General features: G+C 37.9%; 1 protein-coding gene across 10 annotated transcripts in view; it reads left to right on the top strand.

Moving 5' to 3' along the window:
• DLG2 (discs large MAGUK scaffold protein 2) overlaps positions 1-13,365 on the top strand; it is a 979,322-nt gene that overhangs the window by 252,805 nt on the left and 713,152 nt on the right. Inside the window, exon 1 of one of the 10 annotated variants that reach the window (XM_064409609.1) lies at positions 6,156-6,688. The exons of 8 other annotated variants lie outside the window; for them this stretch is intronic. In XM_064409609.1, the coding sequence (XP_064265679.1) occupies positions 6,569-6,688 (120 nt within the window). In that variant the 5' untranslated portion in view covers positions 6,156-6,568. Of the gene's footprint in view, positions 1-6,155; positions 6,689-13,365 lie in introns of those variants that run through there. One more of the 10 variants, XM_064409614.1, reaches the window with a different exon arrangement.

Raw genomic sequence — 13,365 nt, 5'->3', positions numbered from 1 at the left:
CACACATAAGTCTTTATCAAGTACAATTCAAAATCAAGTTGTTGTTACACAAGTTTACAATGAGAGATTTAATTTTAATTATTTTTTCTTACCAAAAAATCCACAGCAATTTCCTCTGTGAAATTGCTGGAGGTTTATTTTTAAGTACTGTAATAAATGCAATTGAACTTTGGAAGTTCATTCCTTCTTCATTCATGCTGTTACCATGGAAATGTGGATTTTATGCTTAAATGAATAAGCTTAGTTCATAAATTATAGTTCAAAAATTATAAAAGTAAAATGTTAATTCATAATTAGAGAGTGATGGATACCATGACAAGATAGGTACCATTTTCACCAAGTTTCATTTTTCAAAAAATGTTTTTCAAAAAATCATTGTAATTTTTTTTTGTTGTGCATAAAACAAGCATAGGCTTCTAATCATTTAAAGGCTTCTAATATTTTAAGTTTTTTGTCTTTTACTGAGTTGCTGGTGTTTAGTCTGGAGAAAAGGAGGCTGAGAAGGGACCTTATCTCTCTCTGCAACTAGCTGAAAGGTGGTTGTATTCTGGTGGGGTCTGTCTCTTCTTCCTGGTAACAAGAGACAGGACCAAAGGAAAAATCCTCAAGTGGTACCATGTGAAGTTTAGCTTGGATAATAGGGAGAATTTCTTCACTGAAAGGGTTTTCAAGTATTGGAACAGGCTGCCCAGGAAAGTGGTAGAATCACTATCCCTCAAAGTGTTCAAAATATGGTGGATGTGGCACTCTTAGAACATGGTATGGTGGTGGTGCTATGTTGATGGTTGGACTTGATTATTTTAGAGGTCTTCTCCAACCTTAGCAATTCCTTGATTCTGTGATTTCCAAATTAAGAATAAAGGACCAACTGAAGCAAAGGTTGCATTCTGTTCATGAGAGACTTTGAAGCTGGACAACCATTTGCCAAGAACACTATGTGTGGTTAATCTTCCTGCAGCAAGAAAAACAGCCTAGATAATCTCCTAAGGTTCCAGATTGCCATGGCCTTTCCTTTCCATGACTGTGAATGGAAATGCCTTTTTTGGAGGAGTTATCATGGGAATTCAGGTCAAGGAGAAAGACAGGTTTTCTCTCACAGTCACAAAATGAAACACATATTATGGAGACATGTTAGTAATCGATTTGAGTGAAATCCAGGAAATTCAGCTGGGGATCTTCAGAGTAGAAAAAGTCTTTGCAGCCTGGATGTCTCAATTGAGGCATTGAAGGGGTTATATCATCTCAGTCAGATGTGTAGGATGAGCTGTAAAATAAACTTGATTACAGGTACAGGATTGGACAAATGGGGCTTTGAGTAACTCAAGATGAAGCTTAATCCAATTCTTTCTTTCTGAACCTCTGTTCCTTGTTTCTCAATATTTTGTTTTAGGGTCATCAGGAACAATGAGAAAACCTGTCCTGAAAAATTTACAGTCATAGAAAAGACTAACAGGATGAGGCCATTGTTCACTAATTTTTTATTTATCATTTGTGCTTTATTTATTTATTCTTTAAAATTGCTTATCATAAATGGCTTTATGACTGAAATTACAAAATACTAACTACAAAGCCTGGCTTATGAAATATGTATAAATTTTAATATTGAGAAGGAATTATTTTATAAGTAAATTATATGTTTTTGTTATATATCTGATCAAAACCTTCCTCAATGCAACCACATAAGACAGAAGGAAATGAGCTGGGACTTTTGGAGGAAAGGTATTAAATGCTCAAAAATCAGGCAAATGTATTAAGAAGATTGTGCAGGAAAAATGGAACATAAAGTTTTCAGGGAAAACTGTGGCTTAAGTTAAATCAGCCCTGGGCAAGGTCTTTGGTGTTTACTGGTCTGGAAGTGAAGGAGAATTTTTGACACAGCAACTTACGCATCAGAATGCCAGGATATCAGAGAGCTGTTTACAGTACTGGAGATGAGAGTTTGTAAATAATCTGTGCAGCCTTTTTCTTTCTCTTTGTGAAAACTTTTAAGATATTTTGAGTTCAAGCTGCTGATGTAGTTCCTCTGTCTGTTATGTTTTACTAGGCCTTGCTGCAGTGGACAGCCTAAGAAAGACTTCTTTCCAACTGGGGCTTTGTTCCACATTCTTCTTTCTGCTGTTGTTTCTAGATTGCCCCACAGATTCAATCCACTGTTTCTAGTCAATAATTTCCATCTGGAAACTGTAGGCCCTACAGCACCCATTACTTGCAGTCCATATCAACAATTCCTTCAATATCCCACCCCTCAACGTGGATATCAGTGTAAGGAACTTCTTGCAGATGTGGAAAATAACATTTTTATATGACAGTTTAAAGTCTTAGAAATGGGGGAAAGAGTAAAATAATTTCAATTTAGAGCTCATGTGCTGAAATCAGAGTTATTTAGGTAATGCAGGACTAGGGTGCTATATAGATTGTATCACTGTAGTGTGCAAGGACAGGAAGTGATGGAGCATGACTGTAGCCAGAGTGCCACGATTGCACAAGCCAGTACCTCCTGTGAAAAGAGGGAGAATTACACCCCTGGCTACTCAAAGTCAGTGACACAGATTGTCAGTGTTGATACTAATAAGCATTGCATGGCCTACAAATAGCCTTGCAAACCTCCACCATTATGCCCAGTTTCCTGCAGACATCCACTCTTCCATTTTTTGGAGGACAGGAGTATCATTTTTCCCTCTGCCCATTCAGAAAACAGTGCACCCTCTTCTTTAGACCTTTCTCCCTCTAATTTTCTCTTTATTTCATAGCTAATCTTTTCTTTCTTTGTGGTCATCACAGGATGATCACAAAATCTGTCTCATTGCATTTTTTAAGACCAACTTATAATATTTACCCACAAATGTGCTGCTTAAGTGAATTGGGGCACACTTAAGTGACATTGCACTGTTATAAAGCAAATACTGGAGAGTGTTGGTTTCTGTACTGCATTTTTAGTCTATTTTTTGTTGGTACTCTCTTTTAAAATACCACCCTTTCCATCATGCCTGGAAAAAAACAAACATTCCAAACTTGAAAATGCTTAGGTGTCTGAGGATGAAAAATGTTATTCCACAGTGTAGTTCCAGTGTTACCGCCGAGGAGTGGTGGATGCTCCATCCCTGGCACAGTTCATGGCTAGCTGAGTTGGGGTTCTGGACATCCTGGTCTAGTGGGTGGCAACCCTGCCCTGGCAGGGGGTTGGATCTAGATGTCCTTTAAGATCCCTTCCAACTCAAGCCATTCTGTGATTCTGTGCTTCTCTCAGCTCTGTGCTAGTATAGTGCCATGGCACTGTGGTGGTCCTTGAGCACAGCTTCAGGACACAATAGCCACAGGGCATTCCCAGTACTGGTACTGCTGCTATTACTGCTACTAGCTCCTGAGCTCTTCTTCTGGGCAGTGATGGATGCTGCAAAGGGCTGTGCCCTCCTCACTGCTCTGAAGCAGACTGGCCTCAGGCCCTCCTGAGATCAAAGTCTTCCAAGGCAGCATGTTCCTTCTTCTCTCTTTGAACCTCTGCAGACAACCAGGGTTTCCTTCCAAGTACTCCCTTCTGCCCTTCTGAAGGCACATGAGCAAAGGGTAACAATGGAATTTCACAGCTCAAGATAGTGGCTCCAGTTTCTGTTATCTAAGAATATTCAGGTCACCAGATGTATCTCTTTTTAAAGAGGGGCTGTGGTATGCATACTTTGGACTACTGTCTCTACTGGTTTTTATTTTATACCTTCTTTTTTTTTTTTTTTTTATGGGATGACTTCTTTCATCTCTAGGGTTTTTCTCTATTGTCACCTGTTTAAAGAGGCCCTGAGCGCTTCAAATATCCTGGTGTTTTTGGCAAGTCTGGATGACTCAGCCAGAGCTTTTTCCCAACTCATTTTAAATGACTCTGTATCTTTAACTGTAAATATCACTGACATGTGATGCTTTTGAGTAGCTGTTAAGTCATCATAAAATACTGTATGTCCTTGATGACAGTGTTTTCTTTAACAATTAGGCTGCTGTGATAAGAAATGTCTTGGCAGAGGTGAGAAAGCCCTGTAGGGATCTGCTTGTGTAGATCACCTGAAGTAGCCCCTGATAAATGTTTTGGGTTGGTCTGCTAGCAAAATAAAACTTTGTTGGCTGCTACAGAGGTCTCCATTGTCTGGCATATTCTCACATGCCCCACAGTTATTACAGGAGGCAACTACCATATACATAGGGTCTCTCCCCTTGCAGTATTATGAGGGTCAGTCTATAATTTTGTAGGTAATTTTTCCTCTTAGATGTTCAGGAGTCATGGCAGTTTTCTCTGAGTGAAGACTTTGCATTGCTTCTTGTTTTCTTAAATAAGTCTGAAGTTTTATGTCCAGGTAATCACTCAGAAATTGTGTTATGCAGTCTTGCTTTCTTGTAGTGAAATTTTCCCCACATTGGGTTTGTTTGCCTAAACCCAAAACCATTAACTTTTTTAGGATTGAGAAAAATAAAGTTGTTTCAAAGACTTTGATGTCTGAAAATTTGTGCAAGTGCTTTGGCAGAAAGAAAGCTTGAATTTGATTTTCATATGCAGCTACATGCTTGCCTGAACCTTGCCTCACTTCTCAGGACTGCATCTTTTCATCTCTGCTTTTTGAATTGCATTTCTGTGTGGATCAGAATTCCCCAAGATCTATGATATTTTTTTTCAATGACTGAGATGCTTAATTTTAATTTTTAGTGTACTGTACTGCAAAATATACCATGATTCCTTTAACTTTCTATTCACTTGAAGAATGACAAAAAATATGTCAATTAATTCTCCCATGCTTTTGCTGAGCACCACATTACTATGTTTTCGCTTATTTGATGGATATTGTTATAGCCAAAGTCTGAGCCACCAAACCACCATAAGTTTAGGATACTCCAGCTTTTTGAACTATGACATCTAGACCCCAGTTTCATTACTAACAAAAATCTCAGATTTAAAACCAGGTTTCATCTCTTTTGTTGTGGAAGTCATTGTTTGTGCCAAAGAAGGCTGTGATTACTAATTACTTAATTTGTATGACAGATGGAGCTGGGGATCAAATTAAGTAGCTGTCTTGGGCTACGTTACAGAGCAATATCTAGCTTTAAACACGACTGCCTTTTTCGTTCCTAAAAAAAGGCACAAACAATGACAAGCTAAAAATAGCTGTTCTCTTGGAGTTGACGACAGTTTCTGAGAGCTTGTCTTTAGGAAGATGTTGGAAAAAACCTTGCTGTTTTTTCCCCTCCCCCTTATTCTTCTTTAAATGCACACCCATCTGCTTAAGCTTGTTCACCCCATTGCACACAGAAAGATATCCACTGATTTGGTTAGGACTTCAGTGTTTCTGAAGATTTCCAAGGGGGTTTACATAAAACATTTAAAGAAATCTAAAAGTCACTGCAGATATTTCAATTAAGTTATGCTTATCCTACGCAAATTGCTCTGTGCTGATAGAGAAGGAGGTAGTAAAGCTTCTTTCACTCTTTGCCTCCCACAGTAACTGCTGCAGTGGGGGGAAAAAAAAAAAAGCCTCTTTTCTGGTTTTATTCCCGGAGATTACTTCATAATTCAGTACTGATAGCAGTGGTTTCCGGTGCTGTAAACAGAGTTGAGTCTTTGACTTTGTGTCCCTGCAGCCCAGTAAACAATCAGTTAATTCGCAGCATCCCAGTGGTTGACAGGAGTGAGAGAAGTGGTTTGATTTTATTTTTGTGCTTGTGAATTAAAGCTTTGCCTTCTGGCTAGATTCTGAGTTCCCTCGTTCTGGAAGACATTGGAGCATTTTGAATTCAGAATATGTAGTTACAAATGTGAGGGCACAGACTTCTTCCAGGATTTTTCTGCTTTCATTTTGATTTTTCTTTGTGTTTCTAATCTGAAACAAGCAAGAGAACAGTTCGAAAGCAATGTCCAGTGCCTGAGCTGGGAGCACAATGCAGTTCAGGATATTTAGAGCTAGTCCGCTGCATTTTTATTAAATGAGAGGGAAGGAGTAGGTGGGACTTTTTATTTAAAAATAGATTAGCACAGGGAACTGAACTTGCATTTGAGGAAACGTTAATAAGCCAGCCAGCCATTGTCCTTAATCAGAGACTGTATTTGTAAGTAGAACATGTTGAATCTGTCATGATTGATGACGTTGTCTTTGTTAAAAGGGATGCTGCATCTTTAATAAGAGCAGACAGAAGCAGTGCAGAATCTACAGTAAATTTGAGACTTGGAAGAGAAACCTTTCTTCATTTTTCTGTGTATAACATTTGTAAGATATTGAATAGGAAAACATCAAAGCCAGGGGGAAATATAAGTAACTCACTGCGTACCTTTTAATTCCTCACCTTTCCCCCCTGGCTGAGTTCCCCCTCCTTTTTCCCCCCTGAATTTAAAATGCTGGAAGGAAAAGCAACTGAGGTCCAAGTTTCAGATGCTGAATTCTCTGCTAATTGAAATTACTGGGCATATTTCTATATATAGTTGCTGAAGAGATATGTAGCTTTCCCTGAGTGCCTTCAAGACATGTCTTTTTGTAGTCAGAAAAACAGAGATCAATGCATTTTCAAACTGACAGAGGGAACGGATGCTCCTTAGTAGCACATGCTCGGGATCGTGTGTGTACCGTTTGTGCAGAGCAGAGACGCTGAATACTGGTCCATATGCTCCTTGTTTACTGCAATGTTTTTTGCATGTTACTGTGCACTCCGGACTAATGTGAAGGTAAGAGGGGACGAGACAACAATTTGGCAGGAATGTACATGTAAAACCAGCTGCAGAAAATGTCTACCTTGTGTTGCTGAGTACTTTGGAATTGCTGGCTGAACAGGCATATTATTACAGGTGGTTGTGGAGGCTTTGTTTTATCGTTGTCTGTGTGGCTAAAGCATAGAAGCATGTTTGAATTTTTGCAGTTTAGCGACCTTCAGTTTTTAACTGCTTGCAGTTCAGGTTCTGGGCTTTCATGGTCTGATAAACATGTTTTGCTACTGTCCAGGTAGGCCAGAGACAAGATGCCAAAGGCTGTTTGTGCAAGGCTACATAGCTTTATACAGGATGAGAATTCCTATAGTCGGGTCCCCCATGCATCCTCCCAGGGATGCTGCCTGCATGCTTTCTTGTTGATTACTTGTCTAAAAGCCGGGAGCCTTGCTGCTGCTGTCCGGGTTGGTTTTTGTGCCAATTTGTTTCTAACTTGAACCAAAATGCATAAAAACAAATTATAAGCAATGTGCTAAGAAATAAAGAAAGGATTATTACTGCAAAATGCTACAGGAAAATGCCAGTTGTCTGCACCGGTCTCGCAGTAACTATTAAGCAGGATTTGTCACTAATGTCAACATTTGCTTGCTCTGTTAATTAGAGTCAGAACTTCAATATAAGTTGCTGGATATATTACCTTCTCTGCAAGTAGGACAATATTAGCAGACAGGTTCACTGGCATTGAATCGAGCTCTCAGTCAAGCTGTGGGCCAGCTGTGGGAATCCAGTTGCATAATTTAAATGAATTACAGTCCTTAGCCAACATATTGGGGAGGCACTTCTGGCATTCTGGCTTTTTCAGCTTTGAATGAGTGTATCTGTCTGGGAAGGAGAGCACTGGTAAATGACGGGTAATAATAGTTAGAACAGTTTTACCTGCAGAAGTAATTGCAAAGGATTTTTTGCTTTCAAACTGCTTTAAGCATGCCTCTGGATTAAAGTGAGTTTTCTGTATTTGCACTTGGTTTAATAATAATGAACTTCATATTTATTTGTTAGGTCAAAGTATTTGTTGTCATTTGATTAAAAAAGTATTTTGCATTAAAAGTTCACATTCTAAGAGCCTGCTCCTATGTTTTTGCTCAAAGTCTGTACTGTTGTTTGCTGTCACAAATTGCTAAGCTTTCACATTTTATTACTTTCTAATTAACTTTTGCAATTATGATCCACTTATAAGGAGGAATTCTTTAAATCTGCGGATAACAAGCCAAAAAATACAAGTTAAAAACTTTAATGCCATTCTGTCTTCCTAAATACATATATTGTCCTCTCCTTATGCTTTCTTATAATGTTTTTGGCAGGTTAGTAAATTTTATCTGTTTTATATTCCCTGTGATCTATGTAGTAAATTATCAATATAGAAATGTTCTGAGACCAACCATTCTTTGTTGCTCATTTTGTCCCTCAGCCTGCAGTATTGTACTGAAGATCTTCTGTAAAAGTGGGGTTGTTGTTGAGATATGATTTCTCAGTTTAAATAAAAATAGGTACAGGGGAAATTTCAATGGCAGTTTTTACAGTAATTTCCACGAGATACCGTGTCAATAAGTACCTCAGCAACTGTTAGAAGTCTCATGGGTTTAACTTTTGAAATATCTTTGTTTCCATTCATAGACAGAAGAAAAAAGTGAGAGGTTTGTACCAGTACAAGTCTGGAAATTCTTTGGACAAGATAATTTTAATTTGTTGGAACTTCTTCAACTGTTGAGTATTTCTGAAACAATTGTTTAATATGTAGTATCTGCTTTTTACATTATATTATTCTGAAGATGTTACCTCCAGATGTTTTACTTTCAGTAAACTCATCCACTTTCAATGTATACTTTGATAATCTACTTTCCAAGCTCTACATTAGGCTACAATACTGTAATAAAGCAGCACAAACTTTGCCAATCCCCCCAGGAACTGCTCAAGTACGGCAGCACCACTTGTGCCTTCAGTTATTCCTGTTTTGTTTTTCTGACATTAAAGTTTGCTTAATAAATAGTTCATTGAAAGGAGCCTGGTCATTGTACAGTATGTCATATAGTGTTTATGAAGAACTCTGTTGCTTTTAACTTGGTTGGCACTAACATAACCCACAGCTCTGTGGGTGGCCAAAATAAATTAAAAACATTATAAAACATCTGTTTTGTGTTTTGCATTTTCCCCCTTTATGGGTGGAAAAAATCCTAGTGGTGCTCAAATATTTTAGTCTTTAAGTCATAAGATAGAATAAAACTATAAGTACAGGCTGTAACAGGAAATAGATTTTCTTGGCCTGGAAAATGAAAAAGTAAAGCAATTTGGTCTGTTTCTGATGGCAGCTGTACATTATGGCTTTAGAGAAAGCAGATTTTTCAAGTTCAAGGTAGGACTCTCACTTCTTGATTGCCAGTCTGTATGAGACTGCCCATGTGAACTAGGGTTGCATGAGCAGGCCTCTCAAAAGAGAGGTCTACTCCATGCATTCTTAATCAAAGTCTATTTTTACAGCTGACTCAAGAACAGTACTGACTTTGAACATGTACCTGTCTATGTGGATGCTTTTTATTCCTGCCTGAGTCCTGGGTAAAATAGGCAAAAAGATATCTGAGAAGTTATGAGCAAAACATCTTTGTGTATCAGAGTTTCTCTGGACCTTCATTTTGGGTTATTAAAATTAAAAAAAAAAAAAAAAGAAAGAAAAAGGAAAAATAAGTATTGCTTACTATTGTCTATTTACAACATACAGTGTTATTAGAATTCTACATTTTGGACCAATCTCTTCCTTGCTCTCTCATGTATGCACAGTTTTGTACCTCAGTGGAAGAAACCAAAAATGAGCAGAGGAGTCATGGAATTAAAATTTAAAAGTGGTTCCTCCCAAATCAGAAGAGTTCTTGTGGAAATGTGCAGTGTGCCTGAAAAAGTGAAAACTTACTATATGCAGTAGTTAAATATATTGTTGTATTTTCAGCATGGGTAAATCTTGGGCTAACTATGGCAGGGGGCTGCCTGGTGTCAAGTGTTTGTTGTTTTAATTGCATCCACTGTGTAGAAAATACTTTATTCGTATGCAAGAGATTTTTAGAGGTTGCCATTAAAACCTTTCTGTTCTTGGTTCAGGCAAGTATTTTAAATTCCCTTAGTATTAGCAATATTTATTGTAAAACTATGGCTAACACTGCAAATATTTAGTCTCCATAGTCTTACCTAAGCTTTAAAAACTTTCATGGATTGTGTCTGGCTTTTCTTAAAAGTTTGTAAGAGTTTTACCTTACCCTGGCCTTGATGAACTCTCTGTGTAGTTCTGACAGATTTTTCTATGAATCTGGGCTGCTATTTCTGGCTGACAGTTTGAGGGTCTTACTGGAGGCACAGCTGGTGCTTCTGGGAATTTGGGTAGCAGAGTTGAAGTCTTCCATTTGTACTTTAGCACAGAACTAGATGTGAGCGTTGGGCTCTCTCACCTTGAAACATCTCCTTCTCAGCAGCACTCAGCACTGGCTCTGAGGTTGTCAGAGCTTCATGTAAAGAATGTTGTGAATTCAGATCCAGACTCTTTGAAGTGCCAAAGGCTTCCCCAGAGGTTCAGAGTTACTTCAGCAGGAGTTTAAGGCTGTCTTCATGTTAATGGGTACGCTTGGCACCTCACAGAACTGGGCTCCAGCCTGAACACTGGGTTAACTAAGAGCTTTCTTAGGTTTTGGCTGCTAACTGTGGGCTACCCATGCTATCTAAAACTATGTAGCTAAACGATTTTGCCTGTGTCAAACAGTTATCGTGATGTGATTTATGACTGAAATGTTGACCTATGCATTGTCACTTTTTGAGGATCTCGGATGATGGAGAGGACCTGTTGGAGTAGGAATGAAACATGGACCTATGGAGGGTGTTGGGAGCTGGAATCCTTTAATCACTTTACCTTTCAGTGTATATCCTCTTTTTCCACATGCATTGCAAAAATATAAATAATTATTTTAACCTAGAAGCTTCCAATTGCAACCTAAGTTAAGGATTAACCGTAAAGGCAGAGTAATCATAATAACAAGTAGCAAAATGTTTCACTGCCCAAAGCTATAAAACATCACAAATGACAACTGAACTTCTGAATTCTGTCTACATTTTTACACACAGCTGTAATTCCTCCTCTCTGCCCATCTCTATTAATGACATAATAACATAATTAAGTTGTATATATCCCATATATTTCCACCTGTACCAAGAGCTGTTTTGGTCTACCAAAGGAAAAGAGCTTATGGATCTTTCAGACTTGGGCCTGTATTGCCAAAATATGTCCTGCTATGTTCTTACGCTATTCTTTGTGAAGGGTGGATGAAGTGAAAAAGGACTTCAGGCTCTCACAGACTTCCAAACATGATCCTGGGTTTCTTATAAATATTTTCTTCCTTTAAATTTTCAATCATGCACCGTCATCTAACACTTCTTGATGAAGTGATGAACAGTTCAAAAGCCACAGGAATGGCTTTGATGTAGCATTTTGAAAGGCGTAAGCAGAAAAGATTGGTTTCTCACTTTTCCTAATGTAATTAAGAATTGAGTCATGAGCAACTTTTATTTCTTTTATTTGTGTTTACTCCTTTTTGTAGTTCTCGTTATGTCTGACAGTCTGACTTATTTTACTCATAGCTGCAGAGACATAACTACAAGTGGCAGGTCAAAGTACAGTTCCTCTGCTACCTTAGGACACCAAGGCAAAGTGTGGGATAGTACTAGAAATCACACAAAGGTAGTGTGGAATTTCCACCCTGAGAGGTTTGAGGATAAGGAGAAGGACAATGCTATATAGGTTGTGAATATCTAGTTGCATTTCTGTAATACATATTTTCATTTGGTTATACAATATTTGCTTAGGTTGTAAAATAAGCGAGACCTTGAACTTTCTAGGGGTTTTGTGCAACACCTGTGGGATCTAGCCTCAAGAGCTACAGCCAGCTGAGCTGTTTGTATTGTTGTCATCCTTTTGCTAGATAAGGATGGAATTTTAGGGAAGTCATAACTCATTGCAAAAAAAAAAAAAAAAAGCTTTTAGTGATTTCTTGGACCAGCTTCCACAAAGTTCTCTCAAAACTGACATTAACAACACAGCATTTATTTCTTTTGGTAGCTTGCAGTACTACCTGCGCTTATGATTCATAGAAAGGTAAAGTTCTCATTTATGGCCCAGTTTTTGCAGTCACACCAATAACATTAATAGGAATTCATCAGGAAATCTGAATCCAGTCTCATACTGTTCAAACAATAGTTCTGTCTTGAGTAAGAAGTACATTGTTTAAATCTTGAACATTGATTTTTCCACTTTTAAAATTAAACTTGGGAAGATTTGTAAGCATTTGGAATACCTAAGTATATACTTTACCACTCCTCTCAGCTTCAAGAGCTGATTTACAGTACATGGCCATAAGAAGTTATGAATGAAAGAGGTAATTAGACTAGATTAATAACACAGCAGCAGCTCTGGTTTTCTAGATACGGTAAGACTGGGACTGTATTTAACCCATATACTGACATAATATTCCCTTAAAGGCCATTGCAAATGTGTGAATTGGTACAGTGATGCTAAAATGACAACCACAGTGTAAGGAATTAAATTCACTACTAATAATTCTTTATGAACTCTAAGCAAATATGAATATTTTGCTGTGGGGATAAGAGGCACTTATCTAAAGTTAGAAAAGTTAGTCACAAAAATAGTGGTTGGAAGGTGTAGAGGAAGCTAGGCACTGAATTCTTCATTCAGAAATTTCTGGATAGATAATAATACAGAGAAAAATATTTCAGTTCTATTTTGTGTCTCCCATTTTAATGTGGACTCATTAGAGATTATCTAATGAGCTGTTCCTATCAGAGATATATAATTGGCCTTTTTGTTAGAGGAGAATTAAAAAAGATCTAGGACTGCAAAAGCATTTAAATTTATTGGGTTTTAAATATGTGCAAGGAACTAGAATATAATATCATGTCTATATGTGACAATTTTATGTTTACATAAAAATGATGAAGAGTTAAATCCTCTACTATTAAATCACTGCTGATAGGCTTGCCCAATGTTTGTGTGATTTTTGTGAGATTGCATAGAAATAAGAGCAGCAGTCCTGAATGCAGTACTGCCTACAAAATGCAGGCAAAAGCAAGGGCTATTTTATTTTTTTTTTGGGAAACTGTGTGTCTTCTATTACATAGAGGGGGAGAAGTGCACTAATCAGTGATGGATGGAGTTGACAAAAGCTTTTCACAATTAAAGGCTGCCCGGAGATTTATCCTGGTTTTCTTCTACCTAAATTCACTTCCAACTTCATCTGTTTTCCCTGTCCCATTTGTTGGGCACTAAGTTGGAATAAAGATACTGTGTGGTTGAGCGGCAGGTTGTGTTCTGCAGGGTGGCCTTCACAGGTGTGTCCTCTCTTAATGCTACTGCTGCTGGCAGTATAAGTAGATTTTGAACATGCTGAGATGTTTTGGTCCCATGTTCTTGGTACAGGATTAATGCATTAAATGCTTGTATCCATTCTCAGAAGGGGAAACCTCCTTTCTTTTCCTTCTGTCATATCCTTACAGGCACTTGGAGACATGAAAAGTGTCTTTTGCAAGTGAAGATGCAAAAGAAGATTTCAAAAGGAGAACTGATTTTTTTTTCTCTTATGGACTCACACAAA

The sequence above is a fragment of the Passer domesticus genome, chromosome 2 (assembly GCF_036417665.1).
Source record: "Passer domesticus isolate bPasDom1 chromosome 2, bPasDom1.hap1, whole genome shotgun sequence".
Taxonomy (NCBI): Eukaryota; Metazoa; Chordata; class Aves; order Passeriformes; family Passeridae; genus Passer; species Passer domesticus.
The sequence above is the reverse complement of the archived record's forward strand: the minus strand, read 5'-3'. Positions and strand labels throughout refer to the sequence as shown.